This window comes from Patella vulgata, chromosome 1, assembly GCF_932274485.2.
Source record: "Patella vulgata chromosome 1, xgPatVulg1.2, whole genome shotgun sequence".
Classification (NCBI taxonomy): domain Eukaryota; kingdom Metazoa; phylum Mollusca; class Gastropoda; family Patellidae; genus Patella; species Patella vulgata.
The window spans coordinates 34,528,950-34,542,401 of record NC_065879.2 but is presented as its reverse complement, the minus strand read 5'-3'; the positions used below and the strand labels follow the sequence as shown (position 1 = coordinate 34,542,401).

The following is a 13,452-nucleotide window of genomic DNA, read 5'->3' as shown; positions in this document are numbered from 1 at the left end:
AACTCTAGGTGGCATCGCTAGCCTGCAATCCTAAGTGGATTGTGAGCCGATTCACTGCATAACTTTTCTTCTCGATTAAACGATTAAATGGCTACTCAAGACTATGCTGTTTATAGTACTGACTTTAGTAATGATGACAGAGGCTAGGCAGAAATTTCATTCGCTTAGTTTTCGGTTCATAGTGGATCAATTTGAATGAAATTTTCAGCAAATTGCCTTTACGTTATCTAGTTTTTAACTATTATAGTGAGAACTGCCAACTCGTTATTGAATCTCCCATAATGTATCTTTAACCAGTTTGACGATCTATAAGCTTGCTTTACAATGTCTATTTTTCTACAAGTCTACCATTATACGCCGAAGATTACGTTGAACGTTACTGTAAACAATACAATACGCGAAACATCCCAGTGAAAGATCATGATTTCAAATCTTGATTTCCAGAAACTATAGATGATGCATCGTCTTCTCAATACTGCGAAAAAATTACGAAAGTTCACTGAAATAATACCGTCCTTACGCACGCAGCTATTCGCATCAAACAATGTAAAGGTATTGAACAATGTAAGTAAATTTTTAATACGGACTATGTGTTTAAGAAATAGTGTTCAGTAGCTGATTATTTAGCATTATTGTTCCCAATGTAATGTACATGTTCTGTATCTATATGCAGTAAGGCATTTGATCTTGATCTTGAATAAATAAATAAAAAAAATGTCATGGTGTAAAACGAACAGGAAAGAAATCAGAGTTGACAGGGTGGGTTGCGATCAAGAAAGGAATTTATCCTAAAGTTGTTTGTGAAAAATGGGTGAACCTTTGGCCACAATAGGTGAAGACCCTCTTATCTAAACAAAAATATTACCGTCGCTAATCCCCACGATGCCAAGACCGTGATATAAGTCGGCGCAATTACACTGGCTGATTTTATTTGCTGCAGACGATTACGTTGATGTACTCAGTGTTCATGTAAAACGAACATTTATTGTTTTATAGACAGCAATTAGCTAAGCCTTGGACCAAAAAGTCAACAAAAATTGATATTCAAAAAGGAGAGAAATGGGAGGACGAAAGAATTGCTATAAATAGAAGAAGCACTACATGATGAGATCATGGGAGGCTATTACTAGTCATAGTCTTAATAGCACATGGACACAATTACGAGGGCTGGCTGAAAAGTTCAAAGCCTATGTGAAAGACCTATACAAAGTCGATGGTTTCCATTTAATTTTCTACATATTCACCTTCGACGTGTAAACAATTTCGCCAACGATGTTGCAAGGCCTGGATGGCGGTCAGAAAGAAATTTTCTGCAGCCACCCAAAGAAGTCATCATTACTAGGAAAATGGCGACCGCTAGTTCCTTTTTCGTTTTTGGAAACCGGTCCTATCTCTGGCTACAAATCAGGCTAAAACATTATCCGGATCTCCTTCAGGTGTCTGGCATGTTTCTGGTCCGCAGTCAAGAGATTTGACACCCATCTTGCAGAAACTTTTGTCATTCCTAACTTGCTAGTGATAATGTGCCCAACCCTCTCATGAGAGACGTCCACAACACTGTCGGGTGGTCAAACGTCCATCAGCCATCACCATATTGTTGTTGATGGACTTCCAGGAAGCGGGTCTTTGTCAAGGGTCTCTCTGTCACGCTCGAATTCCACAGCCCACTTCTTTGCTGTGAAAAAGGAAGGGGCACCATCCCCTAAAGTTAAGACCATGTCGGCATGTATCTGTGTTAGGCTTAGTCTTTCCAGTTGCAGGTACTTGATGACTGTCGTATAGCCAGTTTTGTCCATTTTTGGTGATTTCAATGGGTAGGTTCACAAGATGGTCTGGAATGAAGACAATAATTTTACTAAAGTTGCAGTTCTTATTCACCCATTAGATGTATCTTTTTCAGACTTAAAACTTTATTTCAGCAAACCCCCGTATAACCGAAAATTAGGATGCCCTCGCGCCGCCTAAATCTGACTAATAAAAAATGAACTATGACGATTTCTCCAGCGATTACACAACAAAGACACGGCATGGCAATGTCAGCAGAAGTTTGTATTATCCTTTAAATAAAGCCACCGCACGTGACATTAACTATGCATCTATCAAATAATAAAGCTCTTACAAAAATCTAATTATAGTAAATTACATTGTTCTTTGTGACAACAAATTTTTAAAAAATTATGTTCTTTTTTTTTTAGAAATTGTTTGTTATTTTATTAACAATACCATTGGTTTAGTAATAATTTAGTATATAATAACTTATTTCTCCAAAGAATGCTAGTGGTATTTTTGTTCTTCGCAAATTCATAATTCGGATTTTTGTTCCAACTTTCTGTAATGGTATTAAATGGTCTCGATAATGCAGTCAATCAGCTGGAAAACGGTTAGTAGACACGTAACCTATATTTAATGCTAAATGGTTAGTACTTATAAAATGCAACATCACCGGGTTATTTTTGGATTAAGGAAAGTAAAGTAAATCTTGTTATATATATTTATATTTATATACATATTAAAATAGCGTGGCATACTATCAATATGGAAGCCTATTACGGCCATTTCATAATCTCGACATCTCGCCGGTAGAAGTCGAGAATTCGAGAGCGAGAAGTCGAAGTAGATAAAATGAGAAGTCAAGGGCGAGAGTACGAGATTGCGTGAACGCGAGGAAACGGGGCGAGATCCGACCCGAGAACACGGGATTATTTTTTCTTGACATTTTGGCTTCTCGCCTTTGTAAATCCTCGCCTTCTTGCTCCCTCGCCTTCTCGCCTCTTGACTATTTCTCCGCTTCTCGCGTTCTCGTGCCCTCGCTTCGTCACAATCTCGACATCTCTTCTTCTCGTGTTCTCGCCTCGGAAGTGCAATTTATGCGCATGTCCACTCTCTCTCTCTCTCTCTCTCTCTCTCTCTCTTTCTTTTCTCTAAAACATGAATCATTACAGGGGTATGGGGAAGGTTGACGTGGGACTTATTTTGACAATGGCTTCATCTGCATTTTTACGTCAGTTAACATTCGATTTACCAAACGTTGTATGTCAACTAACCAGAAATATTAACTGGATAACTTTGACTATATCCATTGTGACGTCATAATGACATGGCGTCATAGCTGTAACCATACTTTGGAACTAAGCTGCATTTAATATTATATCTAACTAAAGACTTGTATTTTTCCTGCGTATTATCAGGAAAATTATTATTTCAACTGCCAGGTTAGTTATTAATATTACAAATTGAATATTTCAAATTTTTCTTTATATTTTTGATCCATTTTGGGATAATAATCATCACAACACTGAAAGATCTGTGAAACCAATATTCAAGGCAAGGCGCACAATGTTAATTGTATTAAAATTGTAACCGATTCGTTTATTTTATTGTGTAAAATAATATATCTATATTCTATACTGTTATTTTATTGTGTAAAATATGTCTATATTATATGTTATTTTGAATATTTACAGTAGATATTATCAAATCATAAATAATGAGGACGTCTATAAGAGAAGAGATAATGTACCAGCGAAAAGGTAATTATCATTAATAATATAGATATCATTCAGGACCATCACGGAAATAACTTTAACACATAATGTGTGCTTTTCATGTCATCCGTGATTCGTCATGACCACTGACAAGGTGTGACGATCCAATGTGTAGTGTTATATAAATGAGATTATTTATTTATTAAATGTTTAATTTACGTGCAATGCATATTGGTGTTGTTTTTATCTGTTTATGATGTATCAATAAAAATCTTTGAAATGCATGGAATAAAATTAATTGAGTTTTAGCACCGATTACACGGGCTCTTTTATTTCTCTGATTAGGGTGGAAAATATACAACATCTATGTTATAAATTCATTTCTCAATTTCATTCTTCTTTTTTTTTAAACTCGTTTTAGCCTATGAACTGTCGGAAATGATCCTTGATACTGTTTGTGCGGAATTAGAGGAAGAGCAAAATGTCCAAGCGCTTTTAGTTGAAATAGAGAATTATAATTCAGTTATACAGGCAGAACAAGTTCCTGAAGATACTCTGGAAGTTCCAGAAGCTGTAAAAACAACAATAGTGTTAGAAAATGAAAATGACAAAACAGTATCAGAAATGCTGGACGATTTGGAAAGAGAATTAGAAGGAAGAGACGGGTCAACTACAGAAGGAAGAGAAGGGTCAGCTAGAGTAAAGTATGATGCCGATGTTATGAAAGATTCGTGTTTTGGCGTTGCCCGTGCAAAATTCAATGAAACACATAAACAACGATCAGTTTTGGTATCAAACATGATGGACGATTTGGAAAGGGAATTAGAAGAAAGAAAAGAGTTAACTACAAAAGAAAGAGAAGAGACATCTAGAGTACAGAATGATGCTGACGCAATGAAATCTTCGTGTTTTGACGTTGCCCGTGCAAAATTCAGCGAAACACATAAATTACGAATAATTTTAGAAGATGATAAAATAATGAAAAAAGGAAAATGCACAGAAAATGAAGAGATTGGAGATAATATTATAGATGGGGGGTATTGTTGTCTGTTTGGGGGTTTTGGTCGGTACGACGAGGAGGTCGATTACAGATTGAAAAGGTTGAACCAGATTACTACAGAAGATTCTGTGTGTCAAGCAAAACCAGATCCTTTAAAGACATTTTACAACCTATTTAACTATAACTATGGAAGACCGGTTGATCATGGCAACAAAAATACCCAGAATACAAAAAACGACAAGACAAAAGACGACAGTATAAACGGTAAATAATAATAAAGGTTTATTAAAGTTATAATATCCCAGGTAATATATAATCAAGCAGATATTACATTGATGATATATGAATCCATAAGATGAATATTTCCTTGAACTGTTTCATTTTAATATACATGTATTTGTAATGCCTTTGTATAATATTTATACATTTTATTTCATCCATTTTCAGAAAAAGTAACAAAATCCAGAAGATCAGTTCGCGCAAGACTGGTATCATTGTTCTGCTGTGGAAGAAAAGAGGACTAAGAGATTGTTATAGTGATTGTCAAAATGTGCAATAATTGTAGATTTAAACTTTTCATCAATGTGATTTTTGTATACATGTATTTTATATATAAACTCAAACGTGGTCTGTTTCTCTGTCCATAAATGTGTATTTTTTTCCAAACATGTTGGGAGTTTTATTTTGGTTTAAACAAGATTTTATTTCTATTATATCATGATTATTTACACTACTGATATTGTGGATCTGAAAACAAGCCATACCTTATATACATTCATCTCCAGTTTTATTTTGAGATATAATGTAGTCTACTTTATATATTGTATATGCCCACATATGTATACATGTCTATATAAACATAATGTCAGGTGCATATTATATTTTACAATTAGTAAAAAAAAGAAAAGAAAACTATTTGAATTCATCTTTGATAAATTATGATGTATGGATGTGTGGGTGTGTGTGTGGGGGGGGGGGGGTGTGGGTGTGTGTGGGTGTGGGTGGGTGTGCGTGTATGTGTGTGTGTGTGTATATATGTTAGACGTTATAATATATTTTTAAAATAACAGAAAACAAAAGTATTTGAATTCATCTTTAAAAAATAAATATTAACCTGTATTGTATACGCACGCCCCTTTTGTAGTATCAGTATATATGCATTTATGTTTTATGATCATTTTTTTTATATCTGACTAGTTATTTATCAAATATCACGAAATAAAAATTATAACATTTTTTTAAATGGCCCCTTTCATTCTTAAAGCGATATGGTTTATAAGAAATTTATCTTCAGTATATTGATAAATCAACAGCAACAATTATTGAATTGCCACGAACCTGGTATTTGTATACATTATTAAAATGACTCTTTTAAGCCTTTAAACAAAAGAAATTATTACACAGAGTCCAAATATGCGGCCCTTATTTGGAAAATTTATATTAAGAAATGACTGTAGTCTATTAAGACAACAGCATTGTCTTCCTGAAATCGGGGGTCACGGTGGGTAAGTGGGTAAGCCATTCTTCCATACACGCACACATGCAGCCCCCTACCCCACCCCACCCCCTACAAATCAAAATAGTTGTCCAGGGGCATTATATACACTTATTTAGAGATGGATAGTCCTAGAAATGTATGTTTTACTAATATATAACATATGATAATCATTTATGTCAACATAATCACATTTCCCTCCAGTTGTAGACATTGGAACCCCCATATCTCGACAACGCGCCCTCAAACGCCTGATCACCACACATATTCGGAATCTACGCAAAAAATTGGTCTTGATAAACTTGGTCTCATAAATTCACAGCTCGGTGGCGACCCCCCCCCCCCCCGCTTCAGTCATAATATATATCTATTTTCGTGAGAAAACTACATATTTATACATGCCAAGTTTCAGTTTAAATATTTGTAACAACTTTAGCCTCAAATCTTATCTGAAATAAAGGTTTACTGCTATTATTCTAGAAATAACTTTTGGGGAGAACTTATAAAGGCCCTTGTCTGTTAAATCCTTTTCAGTTTATTGAATAAATTGTTTAAAGATACAGTAGTTAAGAGTTTAATAAAGAGTTGGCCATTCTTGCTATTATAATTCAAAAATAGATGATAAAAAAAAAGAAAATATTGAAAATTTCAGTCAAATTACTTTATTCTGAACGGAGTTGTCACTGTTGGAAGTTTGCAGCATCTAAAAGTCCATATACTGTATACGAAAAATTTCGGTTTCTACATGTGAGAAATCAACAGAGGATTAATCATCGAACAATGACTTGGTTTATCTCAAATGTTCCCGTAGGAATAGTTGCTGTAGGCCTTTCTGTTTTGTCTTGTCACGCAGGATATTTCTATATCACCAATCTTTTTCTATGACCAGGACATTTCTCCAGGACACATGAATCGTTACAGGGGTATAGGGAAGGTTGACGTGCCACACTTTCATTTCCAATTAATCTGGAAGATGCATAGTTATCCCATGAGTTTGTCGCAAATGTGACTTTGCTGATGACCACTTTGATTTATTAACACATATTGACGAATTAAAGTGTTTTTCAGATTGTTGTATATTCGTATCAGGATTTGAAGCAATTTTTGATTACTTGCATCATTGTTTAAAAAAAATCGAAGCCAATACTGAAGTCTATTTAAGCACAAAAGAAATCATTGAAGCATAGAATTCTTTTTAACCATTTCAAACAACCCGAAATTTACTTATTTATTTATTTATTTTTTTTGAGCTCGGGAATACTTATTTTGACAATGGCTTCATCTGCATTTTTACGTCAGTTAACATTCGATTTACCAGAAATGAAATGAAATGAAATGAAATGGAGTTTAACGTCCTACTGTTCTGCTCCTAACCTGGGCTAATGAAGACGGGCATACGCCATACAGTGTGCTATGAGGGAAATTTTGCCCGGACAGCGGCACTACGGCCTACTCTTATATCGAATTCCAACTGCCAAGGGATCTTTTACGTGCACGCCAATGTGTACACGGGACCTCGGTTTTTCGTCCCATCCGAACGACTAGACAGCTTTCCTTGTCAGCCCCTCCGTCCTGTATCACTGACAAGGGAGAACCACGCCGGAAAATCTGGATGAACTTTCTCGGCCAATGCAGGGATCCAACACCCGACCTCCAGGCTAGCGAGCTAGCGTCTTACCCACTTAGCCACGTGATCCCAAACGTTGTATGCCAACTAACCAGAAATATTAACTGGATAACTTTGACTATATCCATTGTGACGTCATAATGACATGGCGTCATAGCTGTAACCATACTTTGGAACTAAGCTGCATTTAATATTATATCTAACTAAAGACTTGTATTTTTCCTGCGTATTATCAGGAAAATTATTATTTCAACTGTCAGGTTAGTTGTTAATATTACAAATTGAATATTTCAGACTTTTCTTTATATTTTTGATCCATTTTGGGAAAAAAATCATCACAACACTGAAAGATCTGTGAAACCAATATTCAAGGCAAGGCGCACAACGTTAATTGTATTAAAATTGTAACCGAATCGTTTATTTTACTGTATAATATATCTATATTCTATACTGTTATTTTATTGTGTAAAATATGTCTATATTATATGTTATTTTGAATATTTACAGTAGATATTATCAAATCATAAATAATGAGGACGTCTATAAGAGAAGAGATAATGTACCAGCGAAAAGGTAATTATCATTAATAATATAGATATCATTCAGGACCATCACGGAAATAACTTTAACACATAATGTGTGCTTTTCATGTCATCCGTGATTCGTCATGACCACTGACAAGGCAGGCGATACGTTTCAAGTCAGTAGCTTGAAGCGTATATATGGTATTAGTGTCAGTGGCCTGTGGCACGAAGTAACAGTATATTGTCGCATACATAATATATTATGTCAACGCTTGGGCGATATAATATATTATGTCAACGCTTGGAACTAGGATGGAGGTGACTAGGCATGAACAAAAAACAAGATGGCACCGATAACAATTGTAAAAGATTATATTGTTAATATTAGAAAATAGTAGGCCTATAATCAACCGTCACGTGTGAAATTAAAATTATATAAACCATTTCTGGGATACCTGTGTAAACTTTCTTTCAGCTTTCAGATAGGAACAGCTCGAGCCTAACCCTAACCCTAACCCTAACCCTGCCCTAGCGTCAACACAATATATTATGTCGCCCAAGCGTTGACATAATATATTATGTATGCGACAATATACTGTTACTTCGTGCCACAAGCCACTGACACTAATACCATATATACGCTTCAAGCTACTGACTTGAAACGTGCAGGGTGGACAAGGTGTGACGATCCAATGTGTAGTGTTATATAAATGAGATTATTTTTTTATTAAATGTTTAATTTACGTGCAATGCATATTGGTGTTGTTTTTATCTGTTTATGATGTATCAATAAAAATCTTTGAATGCATGGAATAAAATTAATTGAGTTTTAGCACCGATTACACGGGCTCTTTTATTTCTCTGATTAGGGTGGAAAATATACAACATCTATGTTATAAATTCATTTCTCAATTTCATTCTTCTTTTTTTTTAAAACTCGTTTTAGCCAATGAACTGTCGGAAATGATCCTTGATACTGTTTGTGCGGAATTAGAGGAAGAGCAAAATGCCAAAGCGCTTTTAGTTGAAATAGAGAATTATAATTCAATTATACAGGCAGAACAAGTTCCTGAAGATACTCTGGAAGTTCCAGAAGCTGTAAAAACAACAATAGTGTTAGAAAATGAAAATGACAAAACAGTATCAGAAATGCTGGACGATTTGGAAAGAGAATTAGAAGGAAGAGACGGGTCAACTACAGAAGGAAGAGAAGAGTCTGCTAGAGTAAAGTATGATGCCGATGTAATGAAAGATTCTTGTTTTGGCGTTGCCCGTGCAAAATTCAATGAAACACATAAACAACGATCAGTTTTGGTATCAAACATGATGGACGATTTGGAAGAAAGAAAAGAGTTAACTACAAAAGAAAGAGAAGAGACATCTAGAGTACAGAATGATGCTGACGCAATGAAATCTTCGTGTTTTGACGTTGCCCGTGCAAAATTCAGCGAAACACATAAACTACGAATAATTTTAGAAGATGATAAAATAATGAAAAAAGGAAAATGCATAGAAACTGAAGAGATTGGAGATAATATTATAGATGGGGGGTATTGTTGTCTGTTTGGGGGTTTCGGTGGGTACGACGAGGGAGTCGATTACAGATTGAAAAGGTTGAACCAGAAGATGCAGAGTGTCAAGCAAAACCAGATCCATTAAAGACATTTTACAATCTATTTAACTATAACTATGGAAGACCTGTTGATGGTAACCACAAATATACCCAGAATACAAAAAACGACAAGACAAAAGACGACAGTATAAACGGTAAATAATAATAAAGGTTTATTAAAGTTATAATATCCCAGGTAATATATAATCAAGCAGATATTACATTGATGATATATGAATCCATAAGATAAATATTTCCTTGAACTGTTTCATTTTAATATACACGTATTTGTAATGCCTTTGTATAATATTTATACATTTTATTTCATCCATTTTCAGAAAAAGTAACAAAATCCAGAAGATCAGTTCGCGTAAGACTGGTATCATTGTTCTGCTGTGGAAGAAAAGAGGACTAAAAGATTGTTATAGTGATTGTCAAAATGTGCAATAATTGTAGATTTAAACTTTTCATCAATGTGATTTTTGTATACATGTATTTTATATATAAACTCAAACGTGGTCTGTTTGTCTGTCCATAAATGTGTATTTTTTTCCAAACATGTTGGGAGTTTTATTTTGGTTTAAACAAGATTTTATTTCTATTATATCATGATTATTTACAATACTGATATTGTGGATCTGAAAACAAGCCATACATTATATAAATTCATCTACTTTATATATTGTATATGCCCACATATGTATACATGTCTATATAAACATAATGTCAGGTGTATACTATATTTTACAATTAGTAAAAAAAAAAGAAAAAGAAAACTATTTGAATTCATCTCTGATAAATTATGATATTGTGGATCTGAAAACAAGCCATACATTATATAAATTCATCTACTTTATATATTGTATATGCCCACATATGTATACATGTCTATATAAACATAATGTCAGGTGTATACTATATTTTACAATTAGTAAAAAAAAAAGAAAAAGAAAACTATTTGAATTCATCTCTGATAAATTATGATATATATATATATATATATATATATATATATATATATATATATATATATATATGTGTGTGTGTGTGTGGGGGGGGTGGGTGGGGGGTGGGGGGTGTTTGGGTGTGTGTGTGTGTGTGTGTGTCAGACGTTATAATATATTTTTAAAATAACAGAAAACAAAAAGTATTTGAATTCATCTTTAAAAAGTAAATATTAACCTGTATTGTATATGCACGCCCCTTTTGTAGTATCAGTATATATGCATTTATGTATATGTTTTAGGATCATTTTGTATATATCTTACTAGTTATTTATCAAATATAATGAAATAAAAATTATAACATTTTTTAAATGGCCCCTTTCATTCTTAAAGCGATATGGTTTATAAGAAATTTATCTTCAGTATATTGATAAATCAACAGCAACAATTATTGAATTGCCACGATCTTGGTATTTGTATACATTATTAAAATGACTCTTTTAAGCCTTTAAACAAAAGGAATTATTATACAGAGTCCAAATATGCGGCCCTTATTTGGAAAATTTATATTAAGGAATGATTGTAGTCTATTAAGACAACAGCATTGTCTTCCTGATATCGAGGGTCACGGTGGCTAATGGGTAAGACGCTGGCTCGCTAGCCTGGAGGTCGGGTGTTCGGTCGGTGATGCAGGACGGAGGCCTGGCAGGAACAGCTGTCTAGTCGTTCGGATGGGACGTACACGTAAAAGATCCCTTGACAGATGGAATTCGATATAAAAGTAGGCCGTAGTGCCGCTGTCCGGGCAAAATTTCCCTCATAGTACACTGTATGCCCGTCTTCATTAGCCCATTTCGGAACAAAACAGTAGGACGTTAAACTCCATTTCATTTCAGCATAATCAGAGACCGCCAATAAGGAAATTGTGTCTTCTCTATGAAATTTGATGCTTTACAATATATTTCGTACGCCTTCTTTAATACGCGGTTTAGTAGTTTTAAGAGTAAATGTCAACCTAATGATCCTGTAAGAAATTTTAAAAGAGGTATCCTTTAAAGTAAAGTTTATAGATGTCCTACAGTTTTGTTTTACTTTATATAAGCATTATAAAAAGTCTTGCTACATTAACTTTAGAATAAGTAGTGTTGTGATATACAATGGGAATACCGAAATAGCTTGGAGCTCTGTTTAGATACATCTTCCCGTTAAAAGCATTTTAATATTTTCAAGTCACAATAGGATTATCAACAATTAACCTACCGTGTATAAAAAAAAATTATAAACACGGACAATGAAATATGGGGGATGTAAACAGTAGACACTATATGTCCAACGAATCATACTTTACAGCGGTAATATTAAAGTTTGATTGCATACACATTTTTGAATCAAATCCACAACGCCATCAATGAGATGAATGTTTTAACTTTCAAACAAAACAAAGAAATTAACATGAATACATTAAAATTAAAACTAAAATTTTTTTACCTGCAAGCCAACGGGACCTCGGTTTGTACACGGGACAGAAACGGTCAGAGGACATTGTCCTTGAGAGACCGCCCCGAAAGGAATTACTGGAAAGTTAACCGGTGCTTATATACTAAGCCACAATGGCCCCGCACGAATATAGCCACGAGAACGTAGCTAAAAACGCTGAGAAATACTGATGTGTTTGTTTTTAGCTACAATTGGATGTCTTTAGTTTCATCTGAATTTCTTTATTAAAGATACATTATGGGAGATTCGATAACGAGTTGGCAGTTCTCACTATAATAATTAAAAACTAGATAACGTAAAGTCAATTTACTAAAAATTTCATTCAAATTGATCCACTATGAACTGAGAACTAAGCGAATGAAATTTCTGCCTAGCCTCGGTCATCATTACTAAAGTCAGTACGATAAACAGCATAGTCTCGATTATCCATTTAATCGTTTAATCGAGAAGGAAAGTTATGCAGTAAATCGGCTCACAATCCACTTAAGATCGCAGGCTAGCGATGCCATCTAGAGTTGATTATGGTCTGGATAAGTTAATTAATGTCTAATAAATAATTTAGATAACATTTCAGGCCTAAAGAAAGACCTGCAATAGACAGATTTAGCTCTTGCATAATGTATGTTTAATGCAAGTAACACCTTAAATATAAGTTAATTTTAAACCCATGGTACTTATTCTACATACCCGACTCAATGTACAATGTAGTGACAGAACGTTCGTTTATCATAAAAGTTAATCAACCAGTGTTTTTAACGTAATTGTTGTGTAACGGCCATTCATAATTATGATGCATTACTCATGCGCGAGCCATAAATGTTCTCTACTAGCGATTTTTCGCACATTTTGATTAGGGGCTGCACTCTACAAATATATGCCCGTTTTAAAATGTTGAGCATAGCCAGCTTACAACGTTTCGACTTAAAAGAAATGATTTGTATCCGTGTCAGGTAGGATTATATGCTTAATTGTAGTTGCGTGTGGCAGAAGTTGTAATAAATAACAATAATCAATTGTTTAGACCTGCAGCCAGAATTTCTAGCTACATGTTTCCCCAAACTACAATCTGCCACCATATTGAAATAGATGAACATATCTTTTAACAAACTTCGTTAGTTCCAAGCAAATGTTTTGCATAAACTCGATTTAGGGCCAGATGAAAATCGTGATAATTGTCACGTAAATACTATAATTATATTACCAATTCTGAAGTTGTCACAAAATTAAATATTGGGCGAAAATACCTAATGCCTTCGTCCTTGGCCAAG

General features: G+C 34.3%; 1 protein-coding gene and 1 long non-coding RNA gene across 3 annotated transcripts; both read left to right on the top strand.

Moving 5' to 3' along the window:
• Window positions 1-2,239: 2,239 nt before the first annotated feature.
• LOC126808418 (uncharacterized) lies at window positions 2,240-5,447 on the top strand. Of its 2 annotated transcripts, none has more exons than XM_050533119.2 (4): window positions 2,240-2,380; window positions 3,468-3,530; window positions 3,907-4,749; window positions 4,933-5,447. In XM_050533119.2, exons 2-4 carry the CDS (start codon window positions 3,488-3,490, stop codon window positions 5,007-5,009), a joined length of 963 nt encoding a protein of 320 aa, XP_050389076.1. In that variant the 5' UTR covers window positions 2,240-2,380; window positions 3,468-3,487; the 3' UTR covers window positions 5,010-5,447. The 2 variants fall into 2 exon arrangements, with proteins under 2 accessions (XP_050389076.1, XP_050389074.1); XM_050533117.2 differs by having other exon boundaries at window positions 3,465-3,530.
• A 2,664-nt stretch (window positions 5,448-8,111) lies between these two features.
• Window positions 8,112-10,734, top strand: LOC130013665 (uncharacterized). Its single transcript, XR_008788874.1, has 3 exons — window positions 8,112-8,180; window positions 9,078-9,898; window positions 10,082-10,734. It is a non-coding gene; the product is annotated as an uncharacterized LOC130013665 (long non-coding RNA).
• The last annotated feature ends 2,718 nt before the right edge of the window (window positions 10,735-13,452 follow it).